The 12,262-nt window shown below is 37.6% G+C and overlaps 1 protein-coding gene across 1 annotated transcript; it reads left to right on the forward strand.

Moving 5' to 3' along the window:
* Positions 1 to 1,011: 1,011 nt before the first annotated feature.
* LOC144854201 (NXPE family member 3-like) lies at positions 1,012 to 10,641 on the forward strand. Its single transcript, XM_078712115.1, has 4 exons — positions 1,012 to 1,193; positions 5,430 to 6,250; positions 7,463 to 7,512; positions 8,453 to 10,641. The coding sequence occupies exons 1-4, from the start codon at positions 1,038 to 1,040 to the stop codon at positions 9,250 to 9,252; spliced, it is 1,827 nt and encodes a 608-aa protein (XP_078568241.1). The 5' UTR covers positions 1,012 to 1,037; the 3' UTR covers positions 9,253 to 10,641.
* The last annotated feature ends 1,621 nt before the right edge of the window (positions 10,642 to 12,262 follow it).

Raw genomic sequence — 12,262 nt, forward strand, 5'->3', positions numbered from 1 at the left:
AAAATAATATTTTGTAATTAGAGAGCTTTGATTAAATCCCAATTTTACTTTAAATCTATAGATCACAATAATAAATTTGTTTACAGCAACGGTAGCTAATCTAGAAACATATGTTTAATAATCTGATGCGAGTTGTGAACAAAAGTGCTTGATACAAAAAACAGAGCAAAATATATACATAAATGAATTTTATTTGCATACTACAGACCTATTCATGAAGTCACTATAGCTCCAAGTAAAGAATAAATGAACTGAATAATTCGTTCCTTACAAAATGTTAGACAATATAATAATATGTTTATATTTTACCCGAATGTTCACAATATTTAATTACTATACCTTTTAACGTAAGTTTTACAAATTGACAGAATTATAATGCCAAACATTAAACATTTTACTGAATAAACAGCTGGAAAAATTGAAACGGTGAAAAGACACCGATGTAATACATTTGTTTCGGTCTTTTCTGTTTTATCCTTTCCATGGCAGCCTAAGAAATCTTTCATAGATTATGATATGAAGTGAAGGAAACAAAATCAAACAATCTGGTATAGAAATAAGTTGGTCAATTTAAGCGTCTGGAGATTGGGTACTACTTATCCTGGATTCTCATTTGGATGCAACATAACGACGTAAGCATAACGAAAGTTTGACCAGGAAAGAGTGAAACTATTTCCTGCTTTGACCAAGCACACGCACACGCGGCAGTTTGGACAATCCATCGCGTCAAAATTGGTCAAATTACTTATGCTTGGTTACCGCTAGAGAATGCAAAGATTGTATAGCACCGCAAGATAAATAACTTGGACGCCATTCGGGCGAACAAAATACCCGGATGATTGTGGTAAATTATGGCTAATGTCCGCTCGAATGATGTCCATGGGATTACAGGGAGCGTAGTGTTGTAGAATGGGACCTAGCAACAGTTATCTATCTTGCGCAGCAAAGTTGCGCTATATAATTTTTGGAGAATGTACAGAGTAGCGCCAACTATAGCTTATCCACAATATAAGCTGCTCGTCACTTCCACAAAATATATGACAATATCATTAGCTCTACGTATATACTTTGATATACATAACGACAAAAACAGCATTATGATTTTTTCCGACCGTCGCCGTTTTCTTCTAATTTTTTTTGTATGTGTTATATCTATTTGGAATTTTGCGAAATACTTGAAAACCGTCGATTATGTAAGTTTCATTTAAATCTTATTAATTTATCAAAAAGTGACACGGTGTTTTTCGTCAACGCTTCAACTAATTTGACAACTATTTGATTTTTCGTGCCAGCAAAATATGTCTTATTTAATAAGCATGACGTCTACCGTTGGTAAATATGGCTATGTTTTAACTTAATGTGGTAGGAGACTGCATACAAATGAAATCACAGACGTGTTCTTTGCTTCACTCGATACATATCATTTATTATCTGGAACATCAAGTCACATTCATACATACATATGTTTAATATCATTACATCATATCTGGAACATCGATTCACATTCATATATACGTGTGTTCAATATAAGTACAACTGTATCTGGAACATTGATTCATATATTTTTTAACATGATAATAACAACATTTATTCCACAGTCAACAGTTTACATAGTTTATGGTAAAGACACACAGAAGCCAAAGTGGCTTGTCTTTGTAGTCCCAAGCATAAAACATAAAACAGAGACAACCGCAATACAATTACAAAAAAACACATTTTAAGACAGAAAAAGAAAAATACAAAGTGAGGTCAAGCAAAATGGTTACAACTCCATTGTCCAGTGGCAATAGTAGCTAGCAATATGTTTCTAATATATTCATAAATACAGATGTTCAATATAGTTACAACAGTATCTGGATCGATTCACATTCATACATACAGATGTTTTGATACACAGAGACTTAAGAATAAGCATACAACATCATTTTCTGGCATATAAACATTTTATTGGAAAAATGAACATTCTAAACGTGTAACCTGCATGTGATTGTGGATATGAATAATTAAAGTTAGACGCAGATTTTATTTTTCTAATATCACATGGATGCTCAGGAAAAAGCCCATGGCAGGTGTGAAACACCGCCGAGAGCAGCCCATGTAAATACAGGGTGGACGCAAGAATGTTCACTCTTCCAAAAGAAAAACACGAACAGATGTATTTGAACCAAAACAGTAGGCCCCTTCGGCGAACTGGTATGATGCAGGATAGAATGCACTGCTAGTAATAATACGGTTAGTTAGTTTGGAGAACCAGATGTTTCCAGATAACGTATCGATGCAGTCCCTTACTAACGGCAACGGATAGGCATCATTGGTGGTGATGTTATTCAGTGCTCGATAGTCTATACAGAAGCGCACGGAGCCGTCACGCTTCCGTACCAGGACTGGTGGCGATGCCCACTCTGAGATGGAAGGTTGAATCACTCCAGCTCGTCTTATCTCCTTCTCCTCTTCACCAGCAAAGCGAATCGGCGTTGGTCGGAGCCGTTGCTCGATAGCTGGGGCCTTGCCCGTATCTATTGTGTGCTCAATATCTTTGAACGTACCAATATCGAACTGATGCGAAGCGAAGACTTCTTGATGTTGAATGATGAGAGAAGACAATTGTGCGAATTCGAAGTCGGAGAGATCAGCACGGGACGCTTCTAGCATGTCCACCAGATGAATGGGTACTTCAGAAGCAGGTTTATCATGACTGGTTGCGGAACATACGTCAGCGACGTTGGCTACTTCACTCTCCTCCACCTGGTCTACTTCTGTGGCTGTTGCAATGTTCCGTCCCTGTTTCAGGGTGACGTACATGTCCGATGTGTTGGCCACACACAGGTGCGGAATACGCAAACCCCGATGTGTGGTAGCTGGAATCGCCACAGAAGCATTGATCTCTGGATCAATAAAAAAAGTCTGGTAAAGGTAAATGGTTAGGTGAAAGTTGACATTGGACGTGCTCTACAGAGTGAGGTGGTATCACTATACGCTTGCGACAAGAACACGAGCGGTTCTCGGGGGTTCGGGTTCCCGATTTCCCCGCAGAGAGACTGTGCTTGCACCTACCTACCGCAGTCTACCATGGCCCCATTTTTACCAGAAAATCCTGACCTAACAACATTTCATCGTGAATCGGTGCTACATAGAAACATTCAGTGTAGGATTCCGACCCTAGCCTAAAATGAATAGGTCCCACCTTGTAACCAGGCATCGATGTCCCTCTACTCGCTAGGGTAAAGTTAAGCTTGGTCACAATAGGTGGTTTAGGAACTAAACGGGAATATACGTTATCTGAGAGTATTGTCCGGTCCGCAGCCGTGTCCACAACAGCTGTTACTTCAGTCTGATTCACGTAGACCGTGGTGTATAAGGCTCGGTTGGATCGTACTCTGTTGATAACGATTGGTTTTTCAGTTTCGCCGCCGACGGCTGCCGCCACTGGCTGAGTCCACCCCGCAGCACCATGAGGTTCCAACGGTTCGTTGGTCGTCGAAGTAGTGTCGACGGGTGGGTCTTCCCTACCTGGAAGCAGGTCTGGTTGCAGCGTGGTCTCTAAAAAATTACGCATAAGAATGAAAGAATTATTAGTATTATCTTGATCCGTGTTATTGTGACTAATGTTTCTATTATTGTTATCACTATTATCACGGTTATTGTCATTACTATTATTATCATTATTATTACTATTGTTACCTTTCACAAAACCTGAGCCCGGATGAGGTGACAGGTTCGGAAGCTGGGCTGCGCTTCCAACCTGGTCTAGTTTGACGACTGGTCACCTTCCGACTCAATTTGTCGAACTTGTCAGGCTAACTTAGGACAGTCCTTCCTGAAGTGACCTGGCTCTTGACGCTCATAACACACTCTCGGGGCGAGGTTGAGTACCGTCTACCCGGCGATGGTGGTGATGTAGGCGTTGGCTGCAAGGCAGTTAATAGACTGTCAAACCTGGTCATCAAATGGCCGACGTTCGTCGTCAACTGGTCGACGTTCGTGTTCAGTTGCCCCACTTGACGTTCGACCGCTCCCATCCTGGTCTCGGTGCGGGGTGGGGTCGGCCGTGGAGGAACATTGCGATCGTGTTGATCCTTTCTATCCACAGGCCCAGGGACGACAGGTTTCTCGGGGCTCGCGGGGCGAGTCCAACCCTTTCCGAACTTACCAACCTGTCGGACCTCTACCTCCTCCCCACTCTATTCTAAGATTCTATTGTATACGAGAGTGGTGACCTTTGATGTCGTTGGTCAGGTACGTCTGCGAATCTTACGTGCGGCCTCACCTGCTCTCTTGGTCGCCCCTTCCTTCCGCGAATGCAAAGTTCCCTCAAACCATTGTATTTTTCGTATAGGCTGCCAGTGCTCCCACCGAAGTAGTATGGTTCTGGTGTAGGATGTACTGACCGGCCTCGTAAGAACTCCCTAAAGGACGCTAAGAATTCATCGTGTTCGGTGTGAAATGAAGGTTGCGTATGTTCACCCTCACTCTCGCTGCCATCGTAATACGTACGGTCCTTGTTATCATAAGCTCTCTAGATGACCGCCTTGCTGGTGGGTGACCCCCCTCTGTTATAGTATTGGGGCCTGTGAGAGACGGGTGTACGCTGATGTGTTGCTAGCAGTAACCACGGGAGTGTTACCCGTCATATTAGACTGTTCAGCCTGAGAAGTAGCCTGGGCCCTGGAATACGCCAGTCTATTAATTTCTGGGCACGTGCAGCACCTATACCAGGCACCAGGAGTAGGTCTGTAACGTCGCAGAAATGTATAGAGATCAGTCTGGCTTTTGGAGGCATATTATTTATTGAACTAAATGCACTATAAATAATTTAAGGTAAATCAGAGTGAACACGTTAGGCATAAAACATTAATTCTAAACCGCCCGGTGATATACCGAAATTCGAACAACTCCGACCTTCTGCTTGATATGCAGATGTCCGTACCACGCCGAGAATGTTAAAGAGTCGCTAGGCAATCGGGTTCCAACTATACCATGGACACCCCAGTGGTCAGGTGGACCTTTGAATATAAATTGAAAATGTTTTAGACATTCTGTCTTTGCTGAGTTTAAACATGAATTTTGCACCACTAAAACAAAGACGATTAATGGGTACATTTTCCTCATTATAAAAAGATGTTATTCGTTAAACTTGTTTTTGGGAACGAGCTCTGTAGAAATGACCCAGATATTGTTAAAAAAAAATTATAAAATATTAAAAAAATATGTTAAAAGAGACATTTTATCGAATTATAGTACTTAAAATGCTTCACTCATAAATATGCATATATTATGCGTGGTTAGTGTAAGAGTACACACATTTATATTAGTTTATTTTATATTATTACTATTATGTATTTATATTTTTGCCTATATTTTTTTTCTTTCTTTGTGATAATATTTGTTTAACTAAAACTAAATTTCAGAAAACTACTCGATCTCCACAGGTTGAATACAACTATCCTCGTCCAGCACTGTTCACTTCATTTCATCCAAACATCCCTAAAGGTGTCTCGGAAAAGAACAGTGGTATTAACAATTCTACTATCAAACCAGAAAGTTGTACACGATCTGTTGTAATGGTTAATACAGAACAAGAACTTTCATCTATTAATGTTACAAGAAATACACCACGTGCTTCGGATTCTTCTACGATAAGCAGCAACAATGCAACACAACAAAATCAAACTGAAAAACCATTTACACATCCTTCAACTAGTTATTTCCGTATTCAAAATCTGCAACAAACTTATAACTTGTGTGATAAAATACACGTTGTAATCCAAGCAATGGATCAGTTCAAACGAAACAAAACGGAGGGTGGGGATTATTTTCGAGCCAAAATGTATACTACTGGTTTATTGGCAAGTGGGACAACTGATGGAAAGATTGTTGATTATAATAATGGTTCTTACAGTGCATTCTTTACACTAAGATGGAGTGGCGAAATAGCTATTAGTGTAATGTTAATAAACAGCAGAGAAGCAATTGAAGCTATGAATCGTGTACGTAAAGTTAAGCCCACTCGGTTTGTGTATGATGGAACATTTGTAGCTGGAAAACTCAAGAAAGTTGTCCGTTGTCATGTGGAATTACCTTCTTCTAAACACACATGTGACTACACAGATAAGCGAACTGGTGAGCCATGGTTTTGTGAAAAACCAAGTAATATGCCATGTTCTGCATACTCTTACCATCGGGGTAATACACACTTAGGAGGGAGAGAGACCAGTGCAGTTTTTAAACCAACAGAGTCACGCTTATTCAGGTAAATTAAAAATATTTCAAAAGAGATTTTTAGTGATAATAATAATAATATCGTACCATAAAATATAAATGTATTATACTGTAGTCTATCTAAAAAAGAATAAACAATATTCAAATTGTAATGTTTTATAAAAGCTTCCCACGTGAAAAGTGAAAAAAATGCACAACGGCAACTAGTTCAATTCTGTGTACTTTATTTACACATCTGGCTTATACAAACTTCTTCATACGTCGTACTTTAGCTACGGCCGCCCGTACTTTTTAAGCTACAAAATGATTATTGCACATTTAAAGAAATCGCAAAACTAAAAACAATTATATAATCAACACAATTAACACAGCTCCGCAACAAATGTAAACGTAATGTATTATTTTATGAAAACAATTAATGAAACATTAAAAAAAAGACAAGTTTGTTGAATATGCCATTGTAAATGATGCCAATCCATAAGCATCCCACGATCACTGTAATGCGCAACAACGGCAACAATTACTCATTATGTGTTCTTTACTTGCAATACATCTGGCCTGACCAATGCAAATACGCTAGCAGGTACTCGTCGACAACATTTTACACATTTAATTACTTTGACCAAAAATTAGATTGATATAATTGACCCGGTATATATACTAAGAATTGTGGTCGTATTTGTATAGTAGATGCCATGTATGCATTATATATAGACCTATATGAGGTTTTACCCTTGATGAATGATACGTATAGACAATTAGATAATCGTATTACATGCTACTGTACTTATCGTACACTTTTATATTTTACACACAGCACTTTAGAGACTAGCATTGAGGTTGTTAACACACTTTTTTTTAAAGAACCATGAATAAAAGGAAATGACTGGTATAACATTCTCAAAAACAACAAAAGATTGAAATGAAGAGTTTATAATAATTTCAGAACGCCTAAACAGTACAACAACAAACAGGAATAGTAGTAATTAAAATATATCATTAACATTATTTAGTTTAATTCTATATAGGCTACATTCATTCAATAAGGTAGTAATATTTACAAGTTAAATTCTATATACAATTAAAATAATTTAATGTCACTATATATAAAAATCTAATTTAAAATTTGTATACGATAATACAATTAAATAAACTATTACGATTACTATGTATGGGGAAAAATGAGGAAAACCCATGTTTTGTTGTTGTTGTTTATAATAAACATTAATATTTTATGTTTTAGGTATAGGAAGAAGTCCATAGGTGTCAAGAAAATATACGTAAATGAATCAAGTAAGTGTGCTGGCTGTGTCTCAATTCTTAAAATGCAATAGCATTAACTGCTGGATATCTATATATAAATTATGGTTAATTCTGACATAGGTGAGCACAATGGAGAAACTTCGGGACAAATCTCCGACTTGGATACCTACCTTATCTATATCCGATGTACCGCGAAACGTAGATTTGATAACATTAGTTTCCAATATTACGACATTGTTCCATATTTCTATCTTAGGAAGATATTATAAATGGTTTTGAAAAAAAAAATTCTGATTTCATCGGTAGATTTTCAACTGTAATTTCCGTGTTCACGGTGAGTCCACATGTTCATCTTGCAACTTCCTGGTTTCAACTAAGTTGGCTGTTGGTGGCGATAGCCATTTTAGTTTTTTGTTGTTTATTTTCGGACCGCGCGTGTAAAGGTGCAGTAGCAAAATAAAATTATACTGCAAGTTGATATAGTTATATTTCAAGATGTAGGCCTATTGTCCCCCAAAAACATGAAAAATGAAGATTAATTAAATCAGACTTTGAATATGTTATTTGTAGTTTTAATAAAGTTAATCACTTTCATAGAAAAAAAACGAAGAAAAATAATGTTTTCACTGTTTTCATGACAAAATAAATGGTTAAATTCAACCAAAAATCCATTGGCTGGCAGCCAATTTGACCATTTTTTTGCTTTAAATTACATTTTTTCAGATAAATACATTTTTTTTCGATCCAATTTTTGGTCAAAGTGGATGACTATTATGTTATATTCAACAAAAATTGTTTTAAGAATTATTTTTTCAGGAGGACAATACATCTTTACTTACGTTAAATCTAAGGATACTTTATGTAATATTTATTTATGCGTGTATATTGGACCAGTACCCTAGGAGAATTAGCATTCAAATTGTATCAATTAAATTATATTGAATATTTTAATACTATTTTGTCATTAAAGATGAGCGAACATTGTGTATAGAATCATCAAGTGAGTGCCGACGACGAAATAATAAGTTTAAAGTGGAAAGGAAATTAGCCGCAGGATTTTATTTCAAAGACAAATGGTACTCCAACGAATGTACACTGAAGAATATAACAGTTCAGTCAGCTCTATCATCGGAATGTTTAAAACACAAAAGATTATATTTTTTTGGAGACTCAACAATTCGACAGTGGTATGAATACTTTGTTTCTAAGGTTGATAACGCTACCAGTCAAAAATACACGACTGGTGCCACTAAGTACACTGGGCCTTTGTATGCGAACAGTACAACGTATAACATGACGTTTTTCTTCAGAAGTCACGCATATCCAATACGTGCAAGAACATTGCGCGTAGATGATATAAAGTATACAGCTAATGAGATTGACGACATCAATGCTGATCAAAATACCATCATTTTTTTGTGTTTGTTTGCTCATTTTGAAACAACGAGTTTGCAAGTTTACTCACGTCGACTGCAAACCATTAAAAATGCTCTTCTTCGTTTGTATCAACGTAGTCCAAAAACGATAGTTTTTATGAAAAGCGCTAATACGAGATCTTATCGTGGTGCGGTCGGCGCTGTGAATGTGGGTGATTGGTTGGCAATGCAGTTAGATGGAGAAATGCGTAAGATGATGGCTGATATCCCTAACCTGTATATTATAGATGTTTGGGACATGACCAACAATCACCGCGTAGGTGACAATATTCACCCTCCTCAAATTATTATAACAGAATATATAAGAATCGTATTGTCACTTATTTGTACTTAAACATGTGTACCTTGTTTTCTGTCTTATACTTCGTTATTGTTTATGACTGTGACGATTATAATAGTAATGGGCTATATTCTTATGTAATGTAGTTTTTTTGTAGCCTGGTTTCTATAAAATCGCTACACAACAGAGCGTAGCGATTCTATGGAAACGCTAGAATTTGTCGGGGATCTAGTCACAACGACCTCTCGTAAGTGACGACCTCTATTGAACGACCGCCGTCTCTTTTAAGGGACCGCTTCTCATAAATGACCACCTCTCGTAAGCGACCTCCTCTCCTAACTACCACACCTCTCAGCAGTGACGACTTTTTAGTGGTGGTCACTTTCGAGAGGTCGTTGTGATGGCAGATGGTCGATTATGAGAAGCAGTCCCTTAATAGAGGTGGTGGTCCTTCAAAAGAGGGGCCACTGACGGTTGTAACAGGCCATACAAGATTTAGTCATGCGAAGAGCCACACGACAAAAATCCCTTTTGCATTGTAACTATTACCCTTTGGGATATACGGAAATACCATTGACAGCAACTTTATCCTGTAAGTTGCCCTAGACAGTAGCCTAAAAATGCCCGTTGGGCCATAAGATTTAGTCACGCGAAGAGCCACACGGCTAATTTATTTTGCATTGTAACTATTACCCTTTGGGATATACGGAAATACCATTGACAGCAACTTTACCCTGTAAGTTGCCCCAGACAGTAGCCTAAAAATGCCCATACAAGATTTAGTCACGCGAAGAGCCACACGGCTAATTTATTTTGCATTGTAACTATTACCCTTTGGGATATACAGAAATACCATTTTCAGCAACTTTATCATGTAAGTTGCCCCAGACAGCATCCCAAAAATGTCCGATTCGCCCCCTACAAGATTTAATAACTCGAAGAGTCACACGGCTAGTTCCTTTTGCATTGTAACTATAATCCATGGCTTTGGGATTCCTCAAATTTCCGATTCTGGTCCCTTACAATATTTAATAAATCGAAGACAACGGCTAATTCTTTTTCTTAACTGTTACATATTGAGCTATTTGAAATTATAATAATTACAGTATAATATAGATATATGGTAATTATGTGAAAACACACGATATTAGATCTGACCATACGGGATACATTGTATTATCCTGTCACAGATTAACCCTAAAAATGGCCGTCCTCCTCCAAGGAATAAAATTCCAAGCATGGTGCATAAGCATGGCAAAAGTTTAAAAAGGTCCATTAAAGAATATCTTTTATTAAAGTATACCTCAGATGGTTACCTAATTAATTAAGATACTGTATTCTTTTTTTTTTACATTATACTGATATAATGTACGTAACGGCTAATTAAGATTAGCCTAAGTGTTGTATTATTATTTGTATTTGTATGTATACTTGTATAATGTAAAGAGGGACTACAGCGACAGGCCCATCGGGCCTTTTGTAGTCTCTCGACTATATATATTATATGCTAACCATTGTTAATGTTATGCTAAAATATGGTCAATAAATGTTTTTTGAATTGAATTGAATTGAAAAAGATAAATCATTTAAAAACATAGATGATTTAATGTGTTGAATAATGACTAAATTATAATCGTCTTCTTCTTTGTCCCATCATTCCATGGTTTGCTTACACAGTCCATGATATACTTCATAAGCATCTGTATCAGAATCAACATTATTCGTATTTGCTTCATATAAGTTATCAACATCACATTAAATATAACGTTTCCCGGCTCCAATTCTCCTGTGAATGTTTAGTGATAGCGATGGTCCTTCGAGGCACTTAGTGAGCATCCCATTGTTATAAATCCCAAATTCAGCGGATGCAGATTCTGGAGTATGTACTCATAGGGGGAAGTGAAATAGATATTATGCGGAATTAAAGTGATAGAGGAAGTTCGTTTAGGAAAAGCACTAGTCTTTCGAATTGCATGTTAAGCCTATGCATGTTATGTTAAACCTGGACACTGACTAAACTCAAGATCAGTGCTTTTGAGTTATGACATCATAATTGGCGTATGCTACGTCGATGAAAATAAATTCCAGTATTCTGTGGTATTAAAATAATAGGTTTAAAGAAAAACGCTATTATACGTTGGCTATAGAAAAGATATTTTTTCATGGTAAACAATCGAGCGAGCTCGGAGGTCAGGACGTCCAAAGTCATGGTTTGTACCGGGATAAACATGGCGTATATCTTCTAACTAAAGACCGACGTACTTGGCGAACCATCGTTCCATTTTCGAGGAGTCATTTGGGGCTACTGTCTCGGGTAACTTACAGGATAAAGTTGCTGCCATTGCTGTTTTAACATTGTATACACATACTTTTATCCGTGTGGCTTTTCACATGATTAAATCCATTTTTTACTCCTATTTGGTGTCCCCAGGGAAAATTTACAGGATATGACCCGGCAGCAATATTGATTTTGTGGCTTTTCACATGAATAATTCTGGGCGATTATGAGAAGCGGTCCTTTAATAGAGGTGATGGTCCTTTAAAAGAGGTCGTCACTGACGACAGGTGTGGTCTTTAAGAGAGGTGGTTAATGATGTGAAGCAGTTCCTTAACAGAGATGGTGATAATAGAGGTGGTTACATTCGAGAGGTCGTTGTGATGGGAGATGGTCGATTATGAGAAAAGCGGTCCTTTAATAGAGGTGGTGGTCCTTAAAAGAGGTCGTCACTTACGAGAGGTGTGGTCGTTGAGAGAGAGGAGGTGATCCCTTACGAGAGGTGGTCGATTATGAGAAGCGGTCTATTAACTGAGATGGTTGCTTACGAGAGGTGGAAAGCCTGATAGCTAATTAAAGATCGATGCATTTGCATATGATTTAGACATTTTGGTAAAATATATAACATTTTCTACATTAGCTGGCGATAGTAATTACATAAGCTGGTAGGTAATTTTCATTACTACATAAGCTGTTGACCGTTTCTACATTAGCTGGTGTTGATTTTTATTTACTACATAAGCTGTTGGTGTTTCTACATTAGCTGGAGGTTTTACTACATTAGCGGTG

The sequence above is a fragment of the Antedon bifida genome, chromosome 10, assembly GCF_963402885.1.
Source record: "Antedon bifida chromosome 10, ecAntBifi1.1, whole genome shotgun sequence".
Lineage (NCBI taxonomy): Eukaryota > Metazoa > Echinodermata > Crinoidea > Comatulida > Antedonidae > Antedon > Antedon bifida.

Coding starts and splice junctions, on each gene's coding strand:
- LOC144854201 (XM_078712115.1), top strand. CDS start 1,038: ATGACAATATCATTAGCTCTACGTATATACTTTGATATACATAACGAC. Junction 6,251..7,462: donor ACAGAGTCACGCTTATTCAG/GTAAATTAAAAA, acceptor TTTATGTTTTAG/GTATAGGAAGAAGTCCATAG. Junction 7,513..8,452: donor AATATACGTAAATGAATCAA/GTAAGTGTGCTG, acceptor TTGTCATTAAAG/ATGAGCGAACATTGTGTATA.